The sequence below is a fragment of the Myxocyprinus asiaticus genome, chromosome 15, assembly GCF_019703515.2.
Source record: "Myxocyprinus asiaticus isolate MX2 ecotype Aquarium Trade chromosome 15, UBuf_Myxa_2, whole genome shotgun sequence".
NCBI lineage: Eukaryota > Metazoa > Chordata > Actinopteri > Cypriniformes > Catostomidae > Myxocyprinus > Myxocyprinus asiaticus.
Window position 1 is genome coordinate 11,788,815 of NC_059358.1, and position 25,922 is coordinate 11,814,736.

General features: G+C 37.2%; 1 protein-coding gene across 1 annotated transcript in view; it reads left to right on the forward strand.

Annotated features, from left to right (window-relative positions):
* The window catches only part of LOC127452506 (dolichyl-diphosphooligosaccharide--protein glycosyltransferase subunit STT3B-like), a 66,107-nt gene that overhangs the window by 30,895 nt on the left and 9,290 nt on the right, over window positions 1–25,922 (forward strand). Inside the window, exons 3-8 of the mRNA XM_051717989.1 lie at window positions 2,118–2,405; window positions 3,914–3,979; window positions 7,468–7,567; window positions 19,937–20,035; window positions 21,258–21,404; window positions 24,427–24,475. Of these exons, the coding sequence (XP_051573949.1) occupies window positions 2,118–2,405; window positions 3,914–3,979; window positions 7,468–7,567; window positions 19,937–20,035; window positions 21,258–21,404; window positions 24,427–24,475 (749 nt within the window). The remainder of the gene's footprint in view (window positions 1–2,117; window positions 2,406–3,913; window positions 3,980–7,467; window positions 7,568–19,936; window positions 20,036–21,257; window positions 21,405–24,426; window positions 24,476–25,922) is intronic.

Consider the following 25,922-nt stretch of genomic DNA (forward strand, 5'->3'; position numbering starts at 1 on the left):
GTCAGTCCGTGAAAATGCAAGCAGGTGATCCAGGCCGTTTAAACTGTCAGGAGATTGCTGCTGCTCGCTAGATCCTCACGAGCGTGTGAGTGCAACTTCAAAGTAAGCGTTTCACGTGTACTACAAGTAAATGTCTTATTCACTATGCACTGTATGTACAATTGGTTTGACTATGTATTTTTTTTTTTTTTTAGTAAATGTGATTGCTAACATGCGATCCATGGTTGCTGGACTACTGTATGTACTGTTATTTCCTTTTTCCTAATATATTAATTTCATGTGCAAAAAAATTAATAACATTTTATGGCCAAACAGAAATCAGAAGAATCTGCCATCTACCATTTAAAACATATTATTTTTTTAGAGTCTTTTTTCAAAGTTAAAGTTTTGTATGAAATTGAGTATATATAGTGCTAAAAAAGATGTATTCATTTTTTTTAGCATTTTTATGTTTGTTATTTACTAATATTAAATTGTGTGAGATATCGGCATTGTATCGGCCTATCGGCCACGCTGCTCTCTGGATATCGGCATCGGCCATTTAAAAAAAACCCATATCGGTCGACCACTAGTAACGATAGACCAGCGGGGGAGTGGTGAGGAAACGAACTAGGGTTCGGTCCAAGCAGTCGAACCAAGTGTGAAAGCATCCTTAGTCGAGTCCAGTCTCGAGTCCTACATTTAATGACTTGGATTGTACTGGATCAAAATAGTTTTTGTTATTTTATGCATCGCATCCTTCGTTTGAATGATTTTGATATCGATTCTTAAATCCCTAGATCGATCTTTTACACTATGCGGCATCCCCCTACAAAGTGAGTAAATCACTTCCAAATGCAACCAAATTCCACGCTATGCCAGTAAAAATGTCTGTGATTTCTGAGATTTAGCCACTGGCTAGTAAACAAATTTCATCCACCAGTGTTTCAGTAGTATAAGGACGAAAACATTCAGCAGCAAGATCCTTTTTTTCTGTGTGTTCAGACTCAACTCAAAATCAATGTCAAATTTGCATGTCATGTGACAAAAAAATTGCAATATTATTGTTAAATCACTATTATAATTGGTTTCTGTCCTTTTTAATGGGATTTTCTTTTTCTTTTCATTTTAAAAGCCCTTAAACCCACTAGTGCTGGTGCCAGCATCTCTAGAACTTGTTGGCACCAGTGTCACCGCTCTCAAATGTTAGTCTTGAGCCCTGTTTCTGTTGCAAGCTCTGCTGGATTCATTTTACCATGTTTAAATCCATTCCGTTGTCACCGTAAATAGGCCTGTCAGGCATATTAAATAATCGTCTGATCACAGTACTTTGATCTAATTGCAATTATTTGAGATAACCGTGATAATTGTGCACTTCAATTTCTAGTCACATTTTAATGCCCAAATAAGGGAAATTTAAGCGAATATATAAATGCCATCAATGGCGTGTGTGTCATTCAGAACTCCAAGTGTCATTGAGCCGCACCACGTATGTGAACTAGAGCAGCTCCTGTCCGGAAGAGCGCGTGAAGTGCGTGAAGTTCTTGTTCAGCAGAGGCTCTCGCCAAAGTCCCGTGAAAATCTAAATGAACAAATATAAACTTTGATAGTGAACGCAAAGCGCTCCGGCTTCACTTTAAACGACTGTGTAATGGCAAATGTTTCTGGTCCTAGCGGGACACGCAGTGACATAGAGACGATGATGCACGCTTAGTCTATTTTTGTGGGATAATAAAATGATAAAACATAATTTGTAAAAGTGAAGAAATAAGGACAGAAATATTTTACTATTGGATATTATATAAAATGAGTTCTGATTTGATTATTTGATTTATATATTTGAAGTTAAATATGTAAAAATGACTTCTTAATGTGAATGAAGCACACATGCACCTAAAGAAATATGACAACTATTATGATGTTAATCGTGAAAGCCCTGAAAGAGACAATTATTCATCATAGCTTTAAAAGAGACAATTAATCATCATAATCACATTATTCGTTAGCCAAACTTCATAATCGTGACAGCTCTAACCAAAAAAAGCTAAAAAGTCTGCAGATGTCATCTGGGCCTCGTTATTTCTAACGCCCCTTCATCTTCTCCTTTTTTTTTTCCACATCTTTCTCATATTTTACAGGTGTATCCTGGTCTGATGATGACTGCAGGCCTCATCCACTACATACTGAACCTACTCCATGTTACGGTTCACATCCGTGATGTTTGCGTGTTCCTGGCCCCCATCTTCAGCGGCCTGACCGCCATATCCACCTTCTTGTTGACACGGGAGCTGTGGAACCAGGGTGCCGGTCTGCTAGCGGCATGTTTCATCGCAATCGTGCCCGGCTACATCTCCCGCTCTGTGGCCGGCTCGTTCGACAACGAGGGCATCGCCATTTTTGCCTTGCAGTTCACCTACTACCTCTGGGTGAGTTAGATTAAAGACCCCATGAGTTTTGTGGCTTTTACTTTGTTAACACTGAGGTCATTGCACACTTCACACTACAGCTTTTGTTGTCCAATCAGATACTCTCTTGAATTAGATTACCCCTCTCTCTAAAGTCACAATCTAGGAAGTAGCAAGTCAGGGGTTAATGGCTCTGATGTAAGTACAGCCTATTGGCTATTTGAAAATATGGACAAGTCCTTCTATATGTCCTGCCCAGACATTCTGTTTCCATAGGATCTACATCAATACAGGAAAGAAAATTGTGCTGGGCAAATTATTTCATGGGATTATTAAAATGTGTGACCGTTTGTGTGTATATACAGTATATTTAATCTTTTTTTTTTTTTTTTTCTCCATTCATCAAAACTCAGATGTATTACACCTTTACACACTGCAAGTCCTACATATCGATTGGTTCATTTTTCCCCTTACTGTTTGACCTTAAGATGCCCATTGAGGACTGCTTTCAGAGCAGAGTAATGACTGAAAATCATTGCAGAAGCTCTCCAACACATTCCCACACAGTTGAAATGAGTTAAGAAATAGTTCACACAAATATAAATCATCATTTACTCACCCTCATGTCTTTCGAAACCTGACTTCAGACCAAACACATTCTTGTGCTAAATAACGCAAGACACAATGCAACGAATAGAACAGAATGCAGGTGTTTAGAGATTCTCTTTAACTTGACATGCATTTAAAAAAAGAGTCGCTCCTGCGTGAGACTAAACACAGCAAGACGTGGCACAATGGTCAAAGACTTTCTGTCTAACGCATGTTTAAATAGGAAAACAATTGAAAAACGATGTGTACAGATGCAAAAACCATGCTTTTGTATTCCATGGAACACAAAAGTAGTTATCAAAAACAATGTCCAAGCTGCTCTTTTCCAGTACAGTGAAAGTGAGTGGTGGCCATAGGGACAAGAATTTCAGTGAATGTATAATTAAATTTAAGTCTGCTCCTCATACAAAGCTATCAAATGGCTACAGAACACTTGAAATGTAGTGCAGAAGTCCTATGGACTGATTTGATGGTGCTTTATGGAGCTTGACAGACTCTGGTCACAATTCACTTTGATTGTATGAAAGAGAGGCATGAACATTCTTCAAAACTTTTGTTCCATAGAAGAAAAATTCATATACGTTTGGAATGACATGAGGGTGAGTAAATGACAATTTTTTGGGTGAACTATTCTTTTAACTTACTCAGACATCAGTCTCATCTTTTTGCTGAACACAGACATTAAGACAGCAGGAACAGATGCAGTGGCAGGAGTCTTTGTCTTAGCTCTGTGATTTTGCCTGTCCTTTTCTTTCTGGAGTTTTCTGTCTCAGCTCAGATGGCAAAGACTTTCTAGTTGAATTTCCCCTGTCTATTTCTTATCACCAAGTGTTCCTCGTCTTGGCTTTGTTTGAGGTGATGGTATCAGACTCTTTGTTTGGGATTAGCAGAATTAACTTAATTGTGTCCTCTCCACACAGGTGAAGTCGGTAAAAACTGGCTCAGTGTTCTGGACCATCGGCTGCTGCCTCTCGTACTTTTACATGGTGAGTTTTCAATGGATTATTGACCTTCAGGTGGTGTATGTCAGTGGCTCTAAACTGGTGGGTCTCAGATCTGTTCTGATGTGATTGTGGACAGCAATGCCCAAAAAATGTTAAATGCAAATAAAATAAATACAATGAACCCTGTAATCATTTATAGTTTGCATAGCATAATAAATAGGCTTTTTAACTTTTTAAAGGGAGGGGAAAACACTTCCCATCATTTTTGTTGATTACGTCAAAGTCTCTGTGTCCTGTCGAATGTCACTTGGTAGAAGCTAGCTAAATAGGTAGGTATCAACATGGACTGGTTGCATGATATCGTCTCATCCTCAAACCATCAAAAAAACTAGGCAAGATAAAAGTAAATACTACCCAGGCTGTTTCTTTACAACAAGGATAAATGGCTTGCGCCGACCGCAATAGTGTTTTGTGTTGTGAATTGTTGCATTTTCTAAAAAGAGCATGAAACCGGTGTTAATCTTGTCAGTGAAATCACTGAAGAAAAGGTTAGTTGACTAAAGTTTTTTTTTTTTTTTTTTTTTCAGTCAACGATAACAAATACAAGAAAGAAAAAAAACCGATAATTATGATAGTTAAACGACTTGATCAAAGCAAACTGTTGATGAAAATATGATGTGTAAAAAAGTTTTATACATGTTTAAATTTAGAAAATGTTTTTTATCTAAATGTTTGATTAAAGTTTAGTCTTTTACAGTTTGACACATTTTTAACATTTTGCACATTATAGAATAGAATCCTTTATTTTGGTCACACATTATACATACATTTTTTGCATATATACAGTGAAATTTATTTGTTTTCACATATCCCAGCTAAGCTGGGGTCAGAGTGCAGGGTCAGCCATGATACAGCGCCCCTGGAGCAGATAGGGTCAAGGGCCCAACAGTGGCATCTTGGCGGTGCTGGGGCTTGAACCCCCGACCTTCTGGTCGGTAACCCAGAGCCTTAACCGCTGAGCCACCACTGCCCCTCAACTAAAAAGTTTTTTTTTCATTGAGTAAAATTAAATGCCATTTTAGAGTAAAACTGACTAAAATTAATGAATATGCATGATGGAGTATTGACAAATGTTTAAGAAAATTTTCTTCAAAATACTAAAACCATGACTTAAACAGAAAACTGTGTTAAAATGAACACTGCGTGAAATCATTGAATTCAAGACACATTTAGAAACCTACAGCTTCAATTGTAAAGACAATGTAGGAGTGGGCGATATGACCAAAATCTTATATCACAATTTGAGTAATTTTATATCGCGATAAATATATATCACGATATAGTAATTTTTTGGGGGAAAATCATGAAAAATTGGCTTGTGTATTAAATATCCATATTGTAATATCTGTTTTTGGGTAATTCTGTCAGTAAATTAAATACAATATTTCCTCTTATATAATTTTCTCTTTATTTGGAGCTTGACAATAGTCGAAAGTACAAAAAACTTGGTTATAAATCATTCTTACCATAATGCTAAATTTCATATTATGCCACATTTCAGTATGTTGTTGACCAATATTATTATAAACTGTCCTCAAGCAACTCGAGATCTTCCCAAAGCGTTACAACATGGAGAATTATACATTATTTTATAAATGTAAAAAAATTTTTTTTTTTTATTAATGCAATGAAAATAATCACTTCTTGCAGAAAATGTCCAAAATTATTTAAACACTTGCAAAAAAAAAAAAAAAAAAAAAAAAATTACAGCCGAATTAATGCGTAGTGCATCTTTTGGCTTTCATGGTTTTCTTTTACGTGCTTCATTTTAAGATCAAATGAATTGCATTTATTACGAATGATTATCATTGTGCACGTTATGTTTTTGTGCTCTGAGTTTTGTTAACCTACACCACAGATGTCTCACCTGTTTTAATAACAAGCTCAAGTTTTTCTCAGGGTTTTCCTGAGATTTCCTGAATTTCTCAGGGAATGAGGATGAATGGATGGAACGAAATTACTAACATAATTGGGGGAGGAAAAAGTGTTTGTGTGATTCTCAGTCAATAAACCACTCTCTCTTCCTCTCTCTATCTCAACCCATTAATACAATATGTAAAATAAATGAATAAGCAAACAGCACCATCCATCACGCAGTCCTGGTGGGGGCCATGTGCCAGTCGTTTATGAATATCGGCCATTTCTGAAACCTGAGATCCTCCCTCTGGAGGACGGCTAAGCTCATTAATAATAGAAACCTCCAGTCCTTCCCAGCCCCCAATAGGCTCTGTCTTTCCAAATGTGTTTATAATCATAAATGGCACCAGTGCAATCTGAGCCATCTGCTCCGATGGGGCCTTGGGGTCCAGCACGGTTCGATAGATCCCACAGGCATGCTAGTGGAGGGCATGGGTTTAGAGAAGATCTCTATATAGGGGACATCCTAAGTGACCTAGAAAAGTGCAGAGGTTCCCAAATGGCTGGGTGTGCAAATGCAGTGCTGCTCAAACTGTGGAGTGACCACTGGTGTTACGTAACACAACTCGACACAATCAAAATATACAAATAAAAATAAATCTTTATTTTTAAATGGTATTTTGGCGAGGATTTTATTTATAATTTATTTTTACAATATAGTTTTGTTTGTCCAAAACCATAATGGTTCACATTCTACTTTGTCGAAGAAGTTATGTTCGCTGATGGGACCGGGCTATCACAATTTTAGTCCACCCACCAAAGTAAGAGCAGAAAAAAAATTGGCAAAAAGGTAAGAATTTAGATTGTTTGCTCTCAAAACACAAAGGATAGATGCTTTACTACAAGTGAGTCTCCATTAATCACTGAGCGAACAAGTGTGCGTGTATCCGCATCAATCAAACCGATCGCAACAGAAAAAGGCAGTGCAATCATTTTGTTTAAACTATACAGTTTGATAAAATGTTTGTTGTTGGACATCAAATTTAGTTTTAAATGCAACCATAATTTATTTCAATCTTACATGTAATGCAAGAAATGAAATTGGATTAGAAAAGTAACTGTAATCGGATTATAACACAAGGACATTTGGCTACAGAAAGAAGTTTAGAGGAGGGAATGTGTGTGTGTTCCTGCAGGACATTCTACCTCTTCCCAGTTAACACTGAAGATTGTGTTTTTGTTTTTCTTCATTGTCATTTAAAACTGAGTGGTTTAAATTGTAGCATCTACAGTATATTTTAAACTCTTTTTGTGCACAATGTATAGCATGCAATCAAATATGTGTATTTTTACCAAAAAATAAATAAATAAAATGCAGAGAATAAAATTGGTCTTTTTTTTTATTTTTTTTATCTGATAATTCAAAGAAATAATCCACAGATTAATCGATTATCAAAATAATCCTTTGTTGCAGCACTACTAAGTTAGATGGAGCATTGTTGTGACTAGGTTGTTCTTGGTCTGATTTTGTCAAAAAAACTTGACTTGAAACATTTTAAAACCACTGTGCTAATGGAATGGTATGTAACCTGGCCTGTGTGTTTGTATTGTAGGTGTCTGCGTGGGGTGGTTACGTCTTCATCATCAACCTGATTCCACTCCATGTGTTTGTACTGCTCCTTATGCAGCGTTACAGCAGGAGGTTATACATTGGTGAGTCACCTGTGTTATATGTCTGGTTCTTGTAAGAAATACACACTTTACCACCCACACAAACACAGCGTGGTCCTTTTTTGCCTCTACAACAAAGTGTGTACCTGCTCTTTCCCACTTGCTTTTTTATTCGGGGACACATTCACTCAAACACACACACACACGCATGCAGTCGTGACAGTTAAGTGCTTGGCTGTGCATGTCTCTCTCATGTTGACAGCACTGTTTAAAGAGGATGTTGATATTTAATTACACATTTACTCCTCCCTCTCCACTCTTGCCTCTCACAGCCAATCACATAAGCTCACTGATCTTAGGAAACATCGACCTTCACGTTGCAGCAAAAGCCTTTAATACAGATCCACTGTCTTAAATGCCAAAACATGCTATCTACATCAATTAGGACTAGGGATGCACCGATACCATCTTCCTTTATATTTTCCGATTCTGATATCAGAAATCTCAGTATCAGCCGATACCGATCCCAAGCCGATACCAGTGTTGTTTTTTTGCATAATCAGTTTAGAATATCTTTACATTATTGTGTGGAAATAATTGTGAGTACTCTTTAATATGTAAAGAAACACAAACCTCTAACTACACATTATTTCAATATAAATGTATAGCTTATTAAGAAACACTTTATTATTAACTAGTATACTGGATAATGTAGCAGCAAAATTAACAGTAATTCCAGTCTTGAAGTCTTCAGTAGAAAAGAAACCAGTGTTATATTTTTGCCTTTTTTTTTTCTTTTTTTTTCAAAAATGTTTCAACTTGCATCTGGACTTTAAAGGATTCAGATCTCCTTTTTGTTCAATTTAGTTGTAAGACATCAGTCCACTTTTCATTCACAGTTATTTTTTGGAATCCATTCAACTTAAATATTGTTATAAATTGTAAACAAATACTAATGATGACAATAATAATAATAAATTGTTATTATTATTATTATTATTATTATTATTATTGACTTCTAGTTTTAAATACAAGAGTAATATATTTAAATTGTGCACTTTTTAAACCCTCACGCTTTTATTTTGACAGTCTAAATTCTCCAGGAAGTCCTGTATGTGTCTGTTTGTAGACAAGTTCACAGTATTTTAATGTGCTTCTTATTCAAATTCTGTTAAAATGCACTTCCGGTGCCATTCTTAATGCATATTATAAGTGAACCGAACTATTGAGCATCTACCTCTGAGATGCTGTTCTTGAGTAGCGCTCAAATATTGCACACCGCTGTGAAGGCTAAAAATAGTGCATCACCATCCTGTGCGTGAGTTTGTGTCAACAAAACAGCATCATTCACTAACGCGCTGGCACTGCGCATACTATATATTTACTTATTAAACACAGCCTTTTGTGATCTACAGAGCTATCGCACGTCTTCAAGTGGCTTTGAATAAAATGCACGAGTCATATGAACTGCTTTAATGGTGTTTTTATGGTTCTTTTATGTCATTTTTGGAGCTTGACAGTAACGAACATGACTAACACACAGTATTGGATTTGGATCGGGCTCGTCGGACAGCTTCAGTATCAGAGGATCGGATTGGTGCATCCCTAATTAGGACTTCTGCTAGCAGAAAGAACAAAGCGCAGTTCTTTACTTCTGCAAAGCAGGGTTGTTATAGTTCTTAATTTTTTTTATTTTATTTTTTTTTATAGTTTTGGTGTTTTTTTTTTCATTTATTTTCAATTTATCAATATTCCAATTTATGAATGAACATTAAACTTATATATTTTCTGACACTACACTCAAAACACTTTACATAGTGAACAGGGGACTCTCCTCAACCACCACCAGTGTGCAGCATCACCCTGGATGATGCGACGGCAACCATAATGTATGCTCACCACACACCTGCTATTGGTGGAGAGGAGAGAGTAGAGTTTAGTTTTAGTTAGTTTTCACTCTCATGGCTGTTTAACTTTTAGTTGAGTTTTTTCCAGTGTTCTAGTTTTGTTAGTTTTTATTTGGGATGCACCGATACCACTTTCTCATCCGATTCCAATACATGAAATCTGAGTATTGGCCAATCCTGATCCAATACCAGTGTTTTTCATAATTAGTTTAGAATATCTATACTTCACACTGTAATACTAATTGGGGGTACTCTTTTATATTTAAAGAAACAAACCTTTAACTACACATTATTTCAGTATAAATGTGTAGCCTATTAAGGCAAACTTTGTTAACTAGTATACTTGATAATGTAGCAGCAAAATTAAAAGTAATTCCAGTGAAAGTTTTAAGCAGAAAAGGTGGTAGTTTTCTTGGCACAATTTTGTCAACATGTATGTGGACTTTTAAGGATTCAGATCTCTTTTTTTGTTCACTATATATGAGCCCAGTCAACTTGTAATTTGTAAATAAATAATAATAATCAATTATTATAATAAATATTATTGACTTTTAGAATTGTATACTACAACAGTATAATATTTCAGTCGTGCTCCTTTAACTTTAAAACCCTTGGGCTTTTATTTTGACAGTCGGAACACTCCAGAAGTAAGTGTTTGTATGTGGGCTAGTTCACAGAAGTTTAATTAGCCTCTTCTTCAAAAATCTGGTGAAATTGTCCTCCGGTGCCATTTTCAGTGCCTTTTATAAGCGAAACAAACTATTGAGCTTCTACCTCTGAGATTTTGTTCATGCTCACATATTGCGCACCGCTTTGAGGGCTGGGAGCACATCAGCATGGGCGTGCTTGGTGTGTGTGTCAACAGAGCCATGCTATTCAGGCTCTGGGCATGCATATTATATATTAACTTATTAAACACAGCCTTTTTCGATTCATAGAGCTATCGCATGTCTTCAAGTGGCTTTGAATTAAGTGCACGAGTCATACGGGCTACTTTTAATGGTGCCTTTATGGCTCTTTTATGTCAGTTTGTCATATAAGACAAGCCCAATCTTTCAATTTTTAAATCCATGTTAAAAACACTATTTTTCTCTAGCTTACAATGCTGTGTAAACTATCTGTTTAAATAGTTTTTCTTTTAATAACGTCTTTTAATTCATCAATTGCTTTTTTTTAAAAAAAAAAAAATTTATGCTGCTCTGTTGTAAAGCACATTGGCCAACCTTGTGATGTTTATAATTGTGCTATATAAATAAAGAAAATAAAGAAAGAAAAGAAAATGTTGTAGCTTAACAGTAACGAACATGACTAACACACAATATCAGATTTAGATCAGACTTGTCGGACCAATTCCTGATGTGTCTAAAAACGTCCGTATCGGAGCCGATTCTCCGATCTAGGTATCGGATCGGTGCATCTCTAGTTTTTATTCTACTTTTAGTGTTTTAGGGCTGCCAACGCTAATGCATTAACTGAAATCATCTAAAAATGCTTAACAACATTACGATTCTCTGGGTTGCCTAGTCTATTATTTAGTGGCATTTTCTTGCTTAATGAATGTTTAAAATTTTATAATGTACTTATGTACTTAATGTACGTATATACTTTATGAATTTTTACTTTTAGTTTAGTTAGTTTTGGAGTTATGAAATGCATTTTAGGTTAGTTTCAGTTTTTCTTCAAAATATGTTAGGTTTTGTTTTCTTTTAAGTTAACAGGAATGTTTTAATTTTAGGTTTCGTTAACAATAATAAAATGGAGCAAAACACTCCAAAAGCAAAACATACCAATTCTATTCCTTCAAGAGCAAAACCTCTTTTTTTGGAACCGTTGCCCTTTTTTTTTTTTTTGGTCTTTGACGGATTGTGCCATTTTTAGGTAAATTAATAATTGAAGGTGCAGTGTTTTTGTGAGGCCCTTGAGCAAGTGCTCTGATAAAAGAACGGGGTCTTGTGCCACGGTGTTAATTCTTTTAAAATCTTTATTAGCTCCTCCCCCCCCCACCTTGCCACAGCTGCCGTGCAATTGTGTACGCTGATGGATGCTGGGTATTAGCTCCATCTGGCTTTGTTTCCAGAAAGTTCTTTCCTCAGGTCCCACTATACAGTTGCCATGGGCTGATTCCACTCCGAGTATCAGTGGCACCTCTTCTAATAGATCATACTGATTAGATTAAGTAGCACTGTGTGCATTGTCTGGGACTGGGGCCTAGACAAAGGACAGCAATCACGATGTGTATCTAGAGATGGATGGAGAACAGTGTAATACCATTGAGATCTGTAATCTAGCATCTCTGCTTCACCTTGTTCTGTCCTTCTAAAGTGATGTTTGGTTTATGATTTTTAGTCTCAATGTATTTTAACACAAAAATGGCAAGAACTGGCTGAATATTTGGCAGTTCCAATCTATTTGCCACGTTTATATGCAACTTACATCAAGGTAAACTTTTTTTTTTTTTTTTTTTCTCAGTCTGTTAGGCAGGGGCAGACTGGCCATCGGGAGAACCGGGACTTTTCCCGGTGGGCCGGCCACAAAACGGGGCCGCGATAAGCTGAAATGGGCCGCCGCGTTATGCAGAACGGGCCACAAAACGGTGCCACAATATGCCAAAGGGGGCAGCGATATGCAGAAAAGGACAGCTCCATTAGATGTTGGTTAATGGAGAAAAATAACCTTGGGAGAAACCAGACTCACTGTGGGGGCCAGTTCACCTCTGGCGAAACAGCATGAATATAATGCCAATATTAGTTATTTGTGTGCAGTGCAAGTCATGGTTTAAAATTTGTAAACTAAGTGTTAAGGCCCAGTGTTTAAACAAAGATTTTGTACAAAATGTAAGATTAATGACTAATGTCTTTGAAGTCCATCCTGGATTAACTGCAGAAGTTCACATAGATTCATTGTCCTTTGTTAGTTGGCAGATGCAATTTAGCAAGATGCAATTTAGCATCTTTATGCCAAGACATTGAAAATGCTAAATTGCAAACAGATTTTTGATATATCGAACGGTGTTGCCATGCCGAGGTAATAAATTAATGGCAAAAAATTGGGAACAGGAAGTGTCCCATATCTTCTGCATGCATTGTGTGATTAAGATCAAAATTGAGCTGTATGTTTGGATGTGGCTATTGTGGGTCACAGTCATACTGCCACCAACTGGCAGCAGGAAGTGTGACACTAACAACAGACTACAATAGTCCTGTTATTTTTATCCAAAACGCTTTTTTTTTTTTCTTCCCCCTTTTCTCCCCAATTTAGAATGCCCAATTCCCAATGTGTTCGAAGTCCTCATGGTGGCGTAGTGATTCGCCTCAATCCGGGTGGCGTAGGATGAATCCCAGTTGCCTCCGCGTCTGAGACCGTCAATCCGTGTATCTGATCACATGTCTTGTTGAGTGCGTTACCGTGGAGACATAGCACATGTGGAGGCTTCACGTTATTCTCCGTGCCATCCACGCACAACTCACCACATGCCCCACAGAGAGCGAACCACATTATAGCGACCACAAGGAGGTTACCCTATGTGACTCTACCCTCCCTAGCAACAGGGCCAATTTGGTTGCTTAGGAGACCTGTCTGGAGTCACTCAGCATGCCCTGGATTCGAAATCACGACTCCAGGGGTGGTAGTCAGCATCTTTACTCGTTATCCGAAACTCTTTTTGATATCTTACATGATATTTCCATAGCCACAAGTCAAATAACAATATTCTTTTTGGGACTATTCCAACACTTGACATAATTACACATTTATTACATTTTCCACACTAATCAAAGTTGTTAACCATTATATCTGAGCAGAAGACATGGTGTCTTGTTTACTCGACCAAATGCATGTGTCCAACATGCATTGCTTTCCGAAAGCCATCGGGTGGAAAATGGACCCATGGTGCTTGGGCCCATCATTGCTGCTTGCAGCTACATTTAAACTTGTTATTAAGAGAACAATAATAAAGTTTGTTTATCTTTCAACCCATTTTGTAATGTTATTAAATACCATAATAATACTGTATATATTGATAAAAAGCTTCAGAAATTATCATGACGTGAAAAATGTATACCGTCGCATGCCTATGTGATAATATCAGACATGTTTGATATACTCCGATTCTATGGAATCATAGACAGAGGGTAAGAAATCTGAGTCTGAACCAGTCATATACTATGAGGTAATCTGTCATCTCCGACTGGCCCAAAATCTGCAAACTGGAGCCGACAAGCCTCGACTAGTTGACTTGCACCAACTCGGCCTAACTGAAAATCAGGGCTAAATTTGGTGTTACAGTCGTGTAGTGTAATGCAGCCTTTAGTGACATAACATTTTTTGAAAGATACTCCGTGTTGTTACTCAGTTTAGAAGACCAGATATCCATGAGCAGAACTGTATATACCACTTTTCTAAAGTATATCTTGTTTTGGCCAGAAATTCTGAACTTTTCTGAAAGTCTTCATTTTTCACCAGTCTCTCAAGTGTTGACTACAACCATTCATGGAGACTACTGCTGCATTATTTAATAAGCTATCACAGCTGCACCCTGGTCTATTGTATGGTTAGGGGTCATTCATGTCAGATTCACCAGTCCATAATTATCTTGTGAAGACTAAACAAATTGTCATTAGTTGCTTTAAATGTCAGTCTGACAATCTCTTTCTGTCTAAATAAATGGTTCTTGCCCAGAATCAGCTGCAAAGTGAACCAGACTTAATGCCAAAAGTCAAAAGTTTTGCTCTTTGTGGCTCCAAATATTCCAGCTCACGTTGGAATAAAGTGCATTTGATGGGATTGGTTCAGTCAAACCAATGCTTCTTCCTTCCCTCTTCTGTTTACTTTGGAAGCAGCCTGTCAACTGTCCATGGATGAGGAAATGTTATTTGCACAATTGTTGTCTGGAGGGGCAGGTATGCATTGTCGTCTCGTAAGAGCATATGTTTGGGGGTGAAGATGATCGTCTTTGGCCTTAATTGATTCTTTTCAAATGCTGACAGCTTGAACAGTTGGTGCGCCGCTCTGTCACAAGCGGCCTTGGTTTCCCTTTAGTTGCTTCCTCAACTGCACTGTCTCTCACGCACACATTTAAACTGTTGTGTGGTTTCGACCTGTCTTCTGATAGGCTGTCAGCACCTGTCTTTCAGGTAGGGGTCCACTTGACACAGCTGTCAGTCATATGTTGCACAGGTGACAGACTGTTACGTCTTTTCACCCTCTTAGGAATGACTGCTCTTAGTCACTTGAGCATCAGTGCCTTCTTTCCATTTAGCTGCTTTGTATTGTGAAGTATTTGTTACTTCAGCTTAGAAGAAAGGATAGTAAATTAGATTTTATCTATTTTACAAAGGGAGAATGTACTGGAAGATGTCTTTGATTCAGTCTCGGCCTCAGACTGCACTCACACAGATAATTTATGACGATCTCATGCGTATTGTACAGACCGAATGCGTTATTGTGCTAAAAAAAAATATATCCACAGTGCAATGCATATAACTGACCGCAGATGTTGTTAGACATACTTTTAAAAAGTTTTTATTTTATTTTATTTTTTTTTTTACCTGACACAGCATCTAAAGACATGCCGCTCATACGTGAAACACTGAAGAAACAGCGAGCCACACTACAATGGTCAGACTAGCACAGGTTTACATTGGAAAAAAAAAAAGGTAAAACATTGCATTGGGACATAAAATTGCATTTGTTGCGAACAGTCCTTTATAACGATTTGGCTGGCAGGTACGCAATTTCCTGAAGTCCAGGTGCTCAGATTTTTATCAGTTTTATCATGAACATTTCTTTTTGTACAGGTTGCCTGGCTGCAAGGAGTGCTTTCAAGGCTATGCTAGTTTCTACTTTTGTGGCATGTGGTATCAGAAAAATAGGATCCTATAAATTGAAAGTACAGAATTCGTAAACTGTTTTGGCCTCACTGTTTAGTTTTCGATTCCAGTGCGGTGTGGTTTGGTAAAGTTTTTGGCCACGTTCACACTGAACAGTTTTTGTTTGATAACGCATTGATTTTGCTACGTTTACACCTCTCATCCACACTGGAATGATGCATTCCTCCTCTGAAAAATGAGACTTCTGAAAATATCTCCATAAAAGCATTCTTTGGAAAATCTTGTTTTGTAATTTTTTCATGCAGAAAATTCAGACTTGATTTGAATATGTTGCAAAAACAGGTGTTGTTAATGAGCATATTTGCCTTGTCAAGTAGAAGTATCTAAATTCCTTGAAACAAGACACATTCACCCGATAAGCAAAAACTGCAAAAATATTTTTTCTTATGGCACTGGCAGGTTTTGCTCTTGTTTTAAGCATAAAAAAAGTGGAAAAAATCTGCCAGTGCCAAAGAGTTCAAGGTCCATTGTGCTAAATAGGGTTGCTCCGGTTCCAAACATTTTATATATATATATATATATATATATATATATTTGGTGGCCAGAAGTTTGGAATAATGTACAGATTTTGCTCTTATGGAAAGAAATTGGTACTTTTATTCACCAAAGAGTCATTCAACTGATCACAATGTATAGTCAGGACATAAATAACGTGAAAAATTACTATTACAATAATACTATTACTTTTTTTTAATTAAGAACTTCTTAAACTACTTCAAGGAGTTCTCATCAAAAAAATCCTCCATGTGCAGCAATGACAGCTTTGCAGATTCTTGGCATTCTAGCTGTCAGTTTGTCCAGATACTCAGGTGACATTTCACCCCACACTTCCTGTAGCACTTGCTATATATGTGGCTGTCTTGTCGGGCACTTCTCACGCACCTTACAGTCTAGCTGATACCACAAAAGCTCAATGGATTTAAGATCCATAACACTCTTTTCCAATTATCTGTTGTCCAATGTCTGTGTTTCTTTGCCCACTCTAACATTTTCTTTTTGTTCAAAAGTGGCTTTTTCTTTGCAATTCTTCCCATAAGGCCTGCACCCCTGAGTCTTCTCTTTACTGTTGTACATGAAACTGGTGTTGAGCGGGTAGAATTCAATGAAGCTGTCAGCTGAGGACATGTGAGGCATCTATTTCTCAAACTAGAGACTCTGATGTACTTATCCTCTTGTTTAGTTGTACATCTGGCCTTCCACATCTCTTTCTGTGCTTGTTAGAGCCAGTTGTCCTTTGTCTTTGAAGAATGTTGTGTACACCTATGTATGAAATCTTCAGTTTTTTGGCAATTTCAAGCATTGTATAGCCTTTATTCCTCAAAACAATGATTGACTGATGAGTTTTTTTTTTAAACCTAGTACTGACCTTAAGACATGCCAGTCTATTACATACTGTGGCAATTCAAAAATGAACACAGACAATGTTAAGCTTCATTTAACGAACCAAATAGCTTTCAGCAGTGTTTGATATAATGGCAAGTGATTTTCTAGTACCAAATTAGCAATTTAGCATGATTACTCAAGGATAAAGTGTTGGAGTGATGGCTGCTGGAAATGGGGCCTGTCTAGATTTGATAAAAAATGACTTTTTTCAAATAGTGATGGTGCTGTTTTTAACATCAGTAATGTCCTGACTATACTTTGTGATCAGTTGAATGCCACTTTGGTGAATTAAAGTACCAACTACCTTCCGAAACAGCAAAATCTGTACATTATTCCAAACTTTTGGCCGCCAGTATATATATAATTTTTGGCAAAAAAAAAAAAAAAAAAAAAAAAAAATGATGCACAACAGAGCTTTACAGTATAAATGAAAACAATCTGATTACCTGAGGCAAAAGGCTGAATCACAACATGATGATATTCAGTACACTTACTATGATATTGCTTACAGATAATAATCTAATAATATAACCATTTAATATTATAATATTGTTACTATGTGTATTAATATGCTAATTAATAGGCACTGACTGCTTTGAATATTACACTTTTATACAGTAGTGTGGATAATAGTTCTACACATTGGAAATTAGTTTTCTTTAAATTAAACTGTAAACTGTACTCCATTGTGAAATGGAAACAACTGAATTGAGGAAAACCAAATAAATTAGACATGTCAAACTAACTCAGCTGAATCTTTTGCAGTTAACTACTTGCTAACAGTAGCTAGTAGGTAACGATGTCTTAAATCCACTCTTCACCACAACTCCAACAAACTATTTTAAATCCAAACACAACAGAACTTAACACAAACAGGTCCCTCAATGCCTTTCGCATTTAAAGTTAGAAGAGTGCTTCATTAAACTACGTAATGTAAATGGATACATTAATTATTCATGTTCTCGCAATGCAAATTAAGTAAACTTCTATCTTACAAAATTAAATTGTATGCAATGAAATTAAGGTGTGACAAAAATTCAAGAATTGTGTTGCATTAACTCATTTTAATAAATTGAATTAAGGATGAGGCAAAAATCAATTTCTGGAGTGGCTACAATATTAACAAGTATACAGAAGATTATTTGGTTAGCCAGACATTTTGCTATAGATTTTAAGTTAAAATCATTAATTGCATTTTGCTTTAGTTTTTAAGTTTTAAATCATTAAGTTTGGCAAAATCCAGCAATTTTTATTTATTTATTTATTTTTATTAGCCCTTGCAGTCCTCCTCCAGGTGTACACTATGGTGACATAATTGGGAAGTAGCCCAGATTTTAGGTAATTCCAGGAGATGTGAAGTATCAGCCTCTCTTTAAAACCCTCTTACTTTCTCTGACCCCATTTACACCTGGTATGAAGATGCGTTTCAGGTGATCAGCGTCAAATACAAATGTAAACTGGAAGCAACACGTTTTATGATTGGATCACAAAAACCACATATGGAGGTAGTCAGAAACTCATGACAGCATCTCTTTTTAGGTGCAAACACTAATCCGTCCTGAATGCATTAAGTACAGTAGCAAAGCACCACCCCTCAATCAACCACTGGGCTAAAACAAGAGATTAAATTTACACAAGCACGAGAACTTAACGGAACTTCTTCAGTGTGTCTGAAATCAACAAGCACACACATCTGAAGCTCAGGTTCATTCAGGTACTCCACTAAAACAACGGATAATTCTGCTTGAAATGTTGCGGTTATAGTTAAATTGAATTTTAGTTGTGTCTGGGAGAAACAGCGTGCTGTTTTATTTTTTTTGGGAGGGGGGGGGATTTTTCCCCTTATTCTCCCAATTTGGAATGCCCAATTCCCAGTGCACTTTAAGTCCTCGTGGTCGCATAGTGATTCGCCTCAGTCCGGGTGGCGGAGGACGAATCCCAGTTGTCTCCGCGTCTGAGACAGTCAACCCGCGCATCTTATCACGTGGCTTGTTGAGCGCGTTGCCACGGAGACATAGCGCGTGTGGAGGCTTCACGCCATCCACCGCGGCAACCACGCTCAATTCACCATGCGCCCCACCGAGAACAAACCACATTATAGCGACCACGAGGAGGTTACCCCATGTGACTCTACCCTCCCTAGCAACCAGGCCAATTTGGTTGCTTACAAGACCTGGCTGGAGTCACTCAGCACACCCTGGGATTCGAACTAGCGAACTCCAGGGGGTGGTAGCCAGCGTATTTTACCACTGAGCTACCCAGGCCCCGTGCTGGTTTTGTTAACACTTTGTCTTTTATGACTTTTGCACTAGCCCACTGACATGGTGACTGATGTATGTCGTCATGAAATCAGAGACTCTCCCCTCGAAATCCAAACACAAGTGGTCAGAGGAGACACATTTAAGTGACCAGGTGTAAACAGCAGTGTGTTGCCTGACCACAAATGATCAAATCACTCGAGACGCATCTTAATGCTATTTGTAAGCGTAGTCTGTTTTCCCCTCAGACCCACATACTGCTGCTGCCATTGCTTAAATGTAAATCAAGCACAAAACAGGAAAAAAATTTAATAACATCGCATTAGTTAGCAACTGGAAACTGTGCTTGTTTATTCAAGAGGCCTACTGCATTTACATATTCATTTAGCAGACACTTTTATCCAGAACAATTTATAACTTCTGCAAACAGAGGAAAACTGCAGACTGAAGCAATTAATCAAAAAGAGCTAACAATATTGGAAGTGTCTCAGTGCAAAATTTTGAAAGTCTGCAAAACAGTACAGAAAAAGTAGATATTTGTTTACTATGTTTTCATGTAGAGTGGCTCCAAAAAAGTATAGGGTTACCTGTGTGAACTTGAAGGGAACTGACTTCATGCATCCACTAAGAATTACTTTTGGACCAGTCGAGTAGAAGTAATTACAAAAATCTCTAGCATTATTTGTTTGCAGATGCCACTTGGATTGATATTTTGTTTTCAAATGCAATGAAACTCATACTGTATGTTTAAATGTCTTAAGTGACCAGATACTTTTTCAGACCACTGTACATGGTCATGCATTTATAAACTGCTTACGGAAGAGCATTCGACAGCTGTTTTTTGAGAATAACGATGGATTTGGTTGGTGGTTAGAAGCTTATTTAACAAGTCTGGGACACTTTGAAAGTTTTGATTGTATTCTTTGTGCCTTGTGATGGATATTCTCTCTCTCTCTCTCTCTCTCGCTCTCTCAGCCTACAGCACGTTTTATATAGTGGGGTTGGTGCTGTCCATGCAAATCCCATTTGTAGGCTTCCAGCCTATCAGGACGAGTGAGCACATGGCCGCTGCAGGTAAGACTGGTTTTCCACCATTCTTCTTTGAGCTCTGAACTGTTGCTGTGTTAGGCTGATCTAAGACCGACTCTCTCAACTCAAATCCATAAACCCATGCATGATATATTTGCAGTGATTTAGCTGGCATTATAAATTAAGCAACAGTGTTAATATTGCAGTAGTGTTAATGTGCTTTTTATTTGACCATTAAGTTTCCTAAAGAGTCATTAGACTAGCCTGACTATTATTCCTTGTCTCATGATTTGTGAGCTTGAGAGCGATAAGTGAGATTTTTTTTTAATAGCATCTCTGATTTTAATTTCAGTGAATCGATTCAAAACTAAGATTCAGCTATTTGTTTGCGCCTCCACTCAAAAATGATCATGGCATGGTATTTGTCATGTATTAAAATGTTTTAGTAAAAGAAGAAATGTGTACATAAATATTAATGTTTATTATTTGTTACCATTTAAATTAAAATCATTAAACAGCATTCTGCCTTGTGTTCATACAGTAAAGCGAAAAACATGGAAAACATGGATTATTTTTAACTAGATGTTTTACTCAATTTCGCTTCTAACATTAACATTAATTTCAGAGCAAATATATAAATGAGATTGTATTAGAGGTTGACCAATAGTGGATTTTACCGATACTGATAACTAAGCTGGTGGAAAATGCAGATAACCTATTAATCGGCCAATTTTATTATTATTATTATTATTATTATTATTATTTGTTTTTTTATCAATTTATTTAATATTAAAAAAAATATTTTGTTCTTTGCTTACTGTGACAGGCACAGACATAGAAGCTACAAGAGTTTAAAATGAATACAATCCCAGATGCAGTTTATATTGCAAATAAAATTCCAAAAATAAATATAAAACAAAAAGATTTGTTCCAGAATGGAGGACTTTTAATTGTCAACAAACCCGAAATACACTTGGGGCTCTCATATTTAAAAGTCTGTGCTCCCAGCTCAAACAAACACATAATGGAAACAACATGCACTTCTACAATCATCCATAATGTATTAAAATATAAACACTGTTAAATAAACATTGTCATATAGGCTAATAAATACTGTATGAGCAAAAATTCATCAACAGTAGATTATCAGAAATATATCTCCCAGCTCTACCAAGAAGTGAGAATGATCACTCAACTGAACTCAGATCAGCGTGGAGGCCAGTTCACCTCTAGAAATTCATGATAATTGAATTGTGCTTCTTTGCAGGCGTTTTTGCTTTGCTGCAGGCATATGCCTTTCTGCAGTATCTGAAGGACAGACTGACCAGGCAGGAGTTCCAGACTCTGTTCTTTCTGGGCGTGTCTCTGGCTGCGGGGGTGGTTTTCCTGACTGTCATTTACCTGACTTACACAGGTGAGTGCATTTACTATAGTGCATAAACAAAGCACTTCAATTAACATGGTCAGTGAGCCCTGTACCACTTCAACTTAAGCAAATTCAGCCAAGCTATCATCCTAATATTTATCAAGTTTGTAAGCTTGTCCTCTGCTCTCTTCATCTTTAGCACTCTAGTCTTTGTTTATGCTTTTTCAAGCAACACTTAAGGCCTGTTCTCTAAAAGTTCAATGTAATTAATTGCACAACCAGTATAAAATTCACCATTTTTTCGCACGAATGATTCACACGAAGTCCAGTGCAGAATTTTCAAATCCAATGTGGTATAGTTGCCTGAACTTTTTGAATGGCGACTGAGTTTTTCATGATTCGAACAATCAAACTTGTCTCTGAAGAAAATAAACAATCGTGCACATTATTACTTGTTGAAGAGATAAATGATTTCATTTTTCAAATTGAAATCAGACTTCGTTTGAACTTGACTTGGAATTTTCAATTTTAGTGCAGTGAGGCAAACTTCTACGCAAAAAAAAAAAGAATTCTTAGACTTGACTTTAAATTTCGAATTCAAAGTACGGTGTGGTTCACGGAACTTTTTGAACTGATCAGCTATTTTTTGCAATTGCAATAGAAATAAAAAAAGTCTCTGACTATAAAAATGAAGGATCATGGTGTACCAACTTTGTAAAGGTGTTACTAAAATAAATCTTCATTTTTCATATGGATTTCGAAATCCAGACTTGTTATGAATTTGACTTTGATATCAAGTACCAAAAATTGAAAGGTCAAAAGTGACCAAGTGATTTGTTTTCGGCTTTTATGCACTTCTATTTTGCAAGATTGTCAGAAAATAGATTGCACTGTGATAAATTGCCACACAGCATGACTGATTTGCAGAATAAAAGGCTGCTGTGCTTTTCTCTGCTTATTAAAAAGCTTTGCTGCTGTTTTCTTGTCAAGCAGAGGACACACCGTTGACAAAGTTTAAAATTAGTGGTCGACCAATATGGGTTTTTTAATGGCCGATGCCGATATCCAGAGAGCAGGGTGGCCAATAGGCTGATACAATGCCGATATATCACACAATTTAATATAGTAAATAACAAACATACATTGCTAACAAAATATAAACTCTTATTTAGTACTATATTTACTCAATTTCACACAAAACTAAAAATTATGTTGTATTTTAAATGGTAGATAGCAGTTTCTTCATATTTCTGTTTAGTCATCAAATTTTAGTAATTTATTTACACATGAAGAAATTATTAATATATTAGGAAGAAGGAAATAACAGTACACACAGTAGTCAACCATGGATGGCATGTCCATATTAGCAATCACATTTACTAAACAAAATACAGAATCAAACCAATTGTACATACAGTGCATAGTGAATAAGACATTTACTTGTAGCACATGTGAAGCACATTTACCTTGGGCTGCATCCGAAAACGTAGGCAGCTGACTTGCTACCTTGCTGCCTAATCAGTTAATGGCTTAACTGACAGCTGTTTTGAATGAATGGAACTCTTAAGGAAACTGGTCTCCAAACATTTTGAAAAGCACCTTATTTGCATCCTACCTCCGTATACAGCCTACAGAGGCAGCATTTTCTTCGGACACAGCCTTAAAGTTGCACTCATGCTCACATGCGCATCCAGCTCGAGCAACAATCTCCTGACAGTTTAAACGGCCTGGATTGCCTGCTTGGAGTAACATGGAGTGACTGTCATAATTTGTGTATCAGAGGAACTTTTGATCCTGATCCTGAAGTTTTGGTTCTGGCTGATAGAATACACGCTTCAGAGGAATATATTAGATGAGCGCTCGACGGGAAGAAAGCGCTGGATTTTCGTGAGGTTCGTGAATTACATCTGTTTAAACGAGATATCTGAATATTTGCAAACGGTATATAATAGAAGTGTTATTGATATGTGCCTTTTATCATTAGAAAAGTAAGTTAAAGATGACGGAACTGTAGAGGAGAGACTGTTAGAATACGTGCTTTAGAGGTAAATAAATGAGCGCTCCATAGGATGCTGGGTCTGCTGAAGTTGTGTAAAGGTTGGGTTATTACATCTATTAAACGAGATATTTGCAGACTGTATATAATATTCGTTTTATTGATATTTGCCTTTTTCTCATTAGACAAGACAGTAAAAGTTACGGGGAACTTTTGAGGAGAGAGAGAGAGAGAATGAAACAGGCGAGCACTTCAACATTATGAGCTCAAACGCTTCTTAAACGGCTCTGATATTCAGACCATTTAAATGAGACTGTGTTGCATACCGGTCTATTATTGTAGTAACACGATGGCACATAACAAGAAAACAAACTGTGACTGGTCGTTTACATGTCTCAGTCGCTTCACGTGCAAGCAGCCGATTCTCTGCGCCCTCAAGAAAGAAATCGGCCAACCGGGAAAATTTATCGTCCGATGCCAATAATTAATAAAAGTCTAAATATCGGCCAATTTATCAGCCTCAGTGACCACTATTTAAAAATATTTTTGTGAGGCAATGTATCACCCTTTAAATGACAGTCAGATGACAAATCCCTTTATATTTTTCCCTTGACTAAATCAGCTCCACACATTTAAATGACAAAGAAAAAATCCACGCTCCTCACATCAAAATCTTTCCTTTCTCACCTGAATACAGCATGACTCTTTGACCCCAGTCTCTTAACACTGAACCTCTGGCAGCATATATAGAGTCAGAGTGATTTGCTTGTATTCCCCTCACACCCAGGGCTTCTATTAATCTTTCTGCCGCAGGGCCCCGTGGGCTGTAAGGCCTCTGAGATCTAATTAAGCACTTCCCTTCACTCGCCACACTGCTTTTCAAACCGAGCGCAGCCTCGCAGTGTAGATTAATTGAAAAGTTGCAGGCTATATGTGTGGTATTAGGGCTCATTGGACTCGGTCCAAACTTGTCGGCTCCTCAGAAGCTGCTTGAAAGTGCTTTTGTGTCGGTAATGGTTGGGTGGTTTGTGTGTGTTTGGGTGTGTTCATTCTGTTGTGTTAATGTGCTTTCAGGGTACATTGCTCCTTGGAGTGGGCGTTTTTACTCGCTATGGGACACAGGGTAAGCATTCTGCACAGTTTACCTTTCATACACCTCTTTCTTTTGATGCTTGGTGATGTGATTAAGTGACTAATAGCTAATTAGCACACCCTGTAAAACAGCTTAACAATTTAAGACCAGATTTTTTTCAGGGGCTCAATTTTATAGCATGATTTACAGTGGAGTTAAAAAAAAAAAAAAGTCTGCATTAGTCCACATTAACAATCTGGGATACACAATCTGAACCTGGAAAACTTGTGATATGAAATAAGAAATATTTAGGATTCTTTACATTTTAAATCTCATAAAACTGGATATAAACGACTTGTGCTATATTCCAAGCCTCCTAAAGTCAGTAGCTATCTTTTGTGTGAGGCATGAACCAAAATTGAAGTTATTCATTAATAATCTTCCCATCCAGAGGGCTGTTAACTGCTGCAAATCATTCAGAACTGTCTTGAACGTACCAAGAACAGCTTGGGCGGATGTCAAGAGTTTCACTGAATAATTACTTACATTTCAGTCTGTTCCTCTTACCGCGCTATCGCATGGCTTAGTGATGTGTAAAACTACCAACTTTCATAATCGACTAGTCGGTTGGTTGTTTGAATGACTAGTCGCTATGTTCACTTGACCCTGATCAGACATGTTTAAGAGGGATATACGGATGACAAGCGCAGCACTTTAACATGGTAACTAACGAATATTCAACAAAACATATAGGCTAAATAACTATAAAATCTTATTGCACAAAACTATCAAAGTAAGAGTAGTAAGAAATAAGAAAGGCTCCGCAAAACGTTCTGAACACAGAATGATGCGCTTCAATGTAACCGGAGCACTTGGGAGTCTTAGGGCGATCCTCGCTGCTTATTCAAAAGTGCAGAACTGCAAAATAATGATGCGGGTACACATGGTTCATGACATCAGGCACTTTAAACCTTTTTTTTATTTGCTGCAACTATTTAAGCAGTGTCAAACAGAATCAGCAAAAGACTTTAATCTCTCTAAAGCACCTCACAAATACAGGAACATTAAGCCCATATATATTTTGGTCAGACGTGAATGCTGAGCATCCGCGTGCAGGATGTGTGATTCAAATCTCGTTGACAGCAGAATGCTCTAGCGTTGAACGCGCGCAGCCCGATTTTTCTAACCGCGCCAGTTTGAAAGCTCAGAATGCGCATACACCTGGAATTATTTGCACGGATCCACAAGGTGGCGACACTCACATTTGAGACGTTGCTGTCACAAAGAAATGTTAGAAGATGATGTAATCACCGATAAATAACAGGAGACGAAGGTGAAAACAACAACAGTAGATATGCACATCAAGAGTAAATGTGTGAGGAAGTTAACTGTGAAAGAATATAACGACTTCTTTATGGGTCTAAACTCCTTAAGAGATATAGTCCGGTGTCTTATAGCAGTCGTAGCACGTATGTGCCAACCGTCTGTGTATGCACGC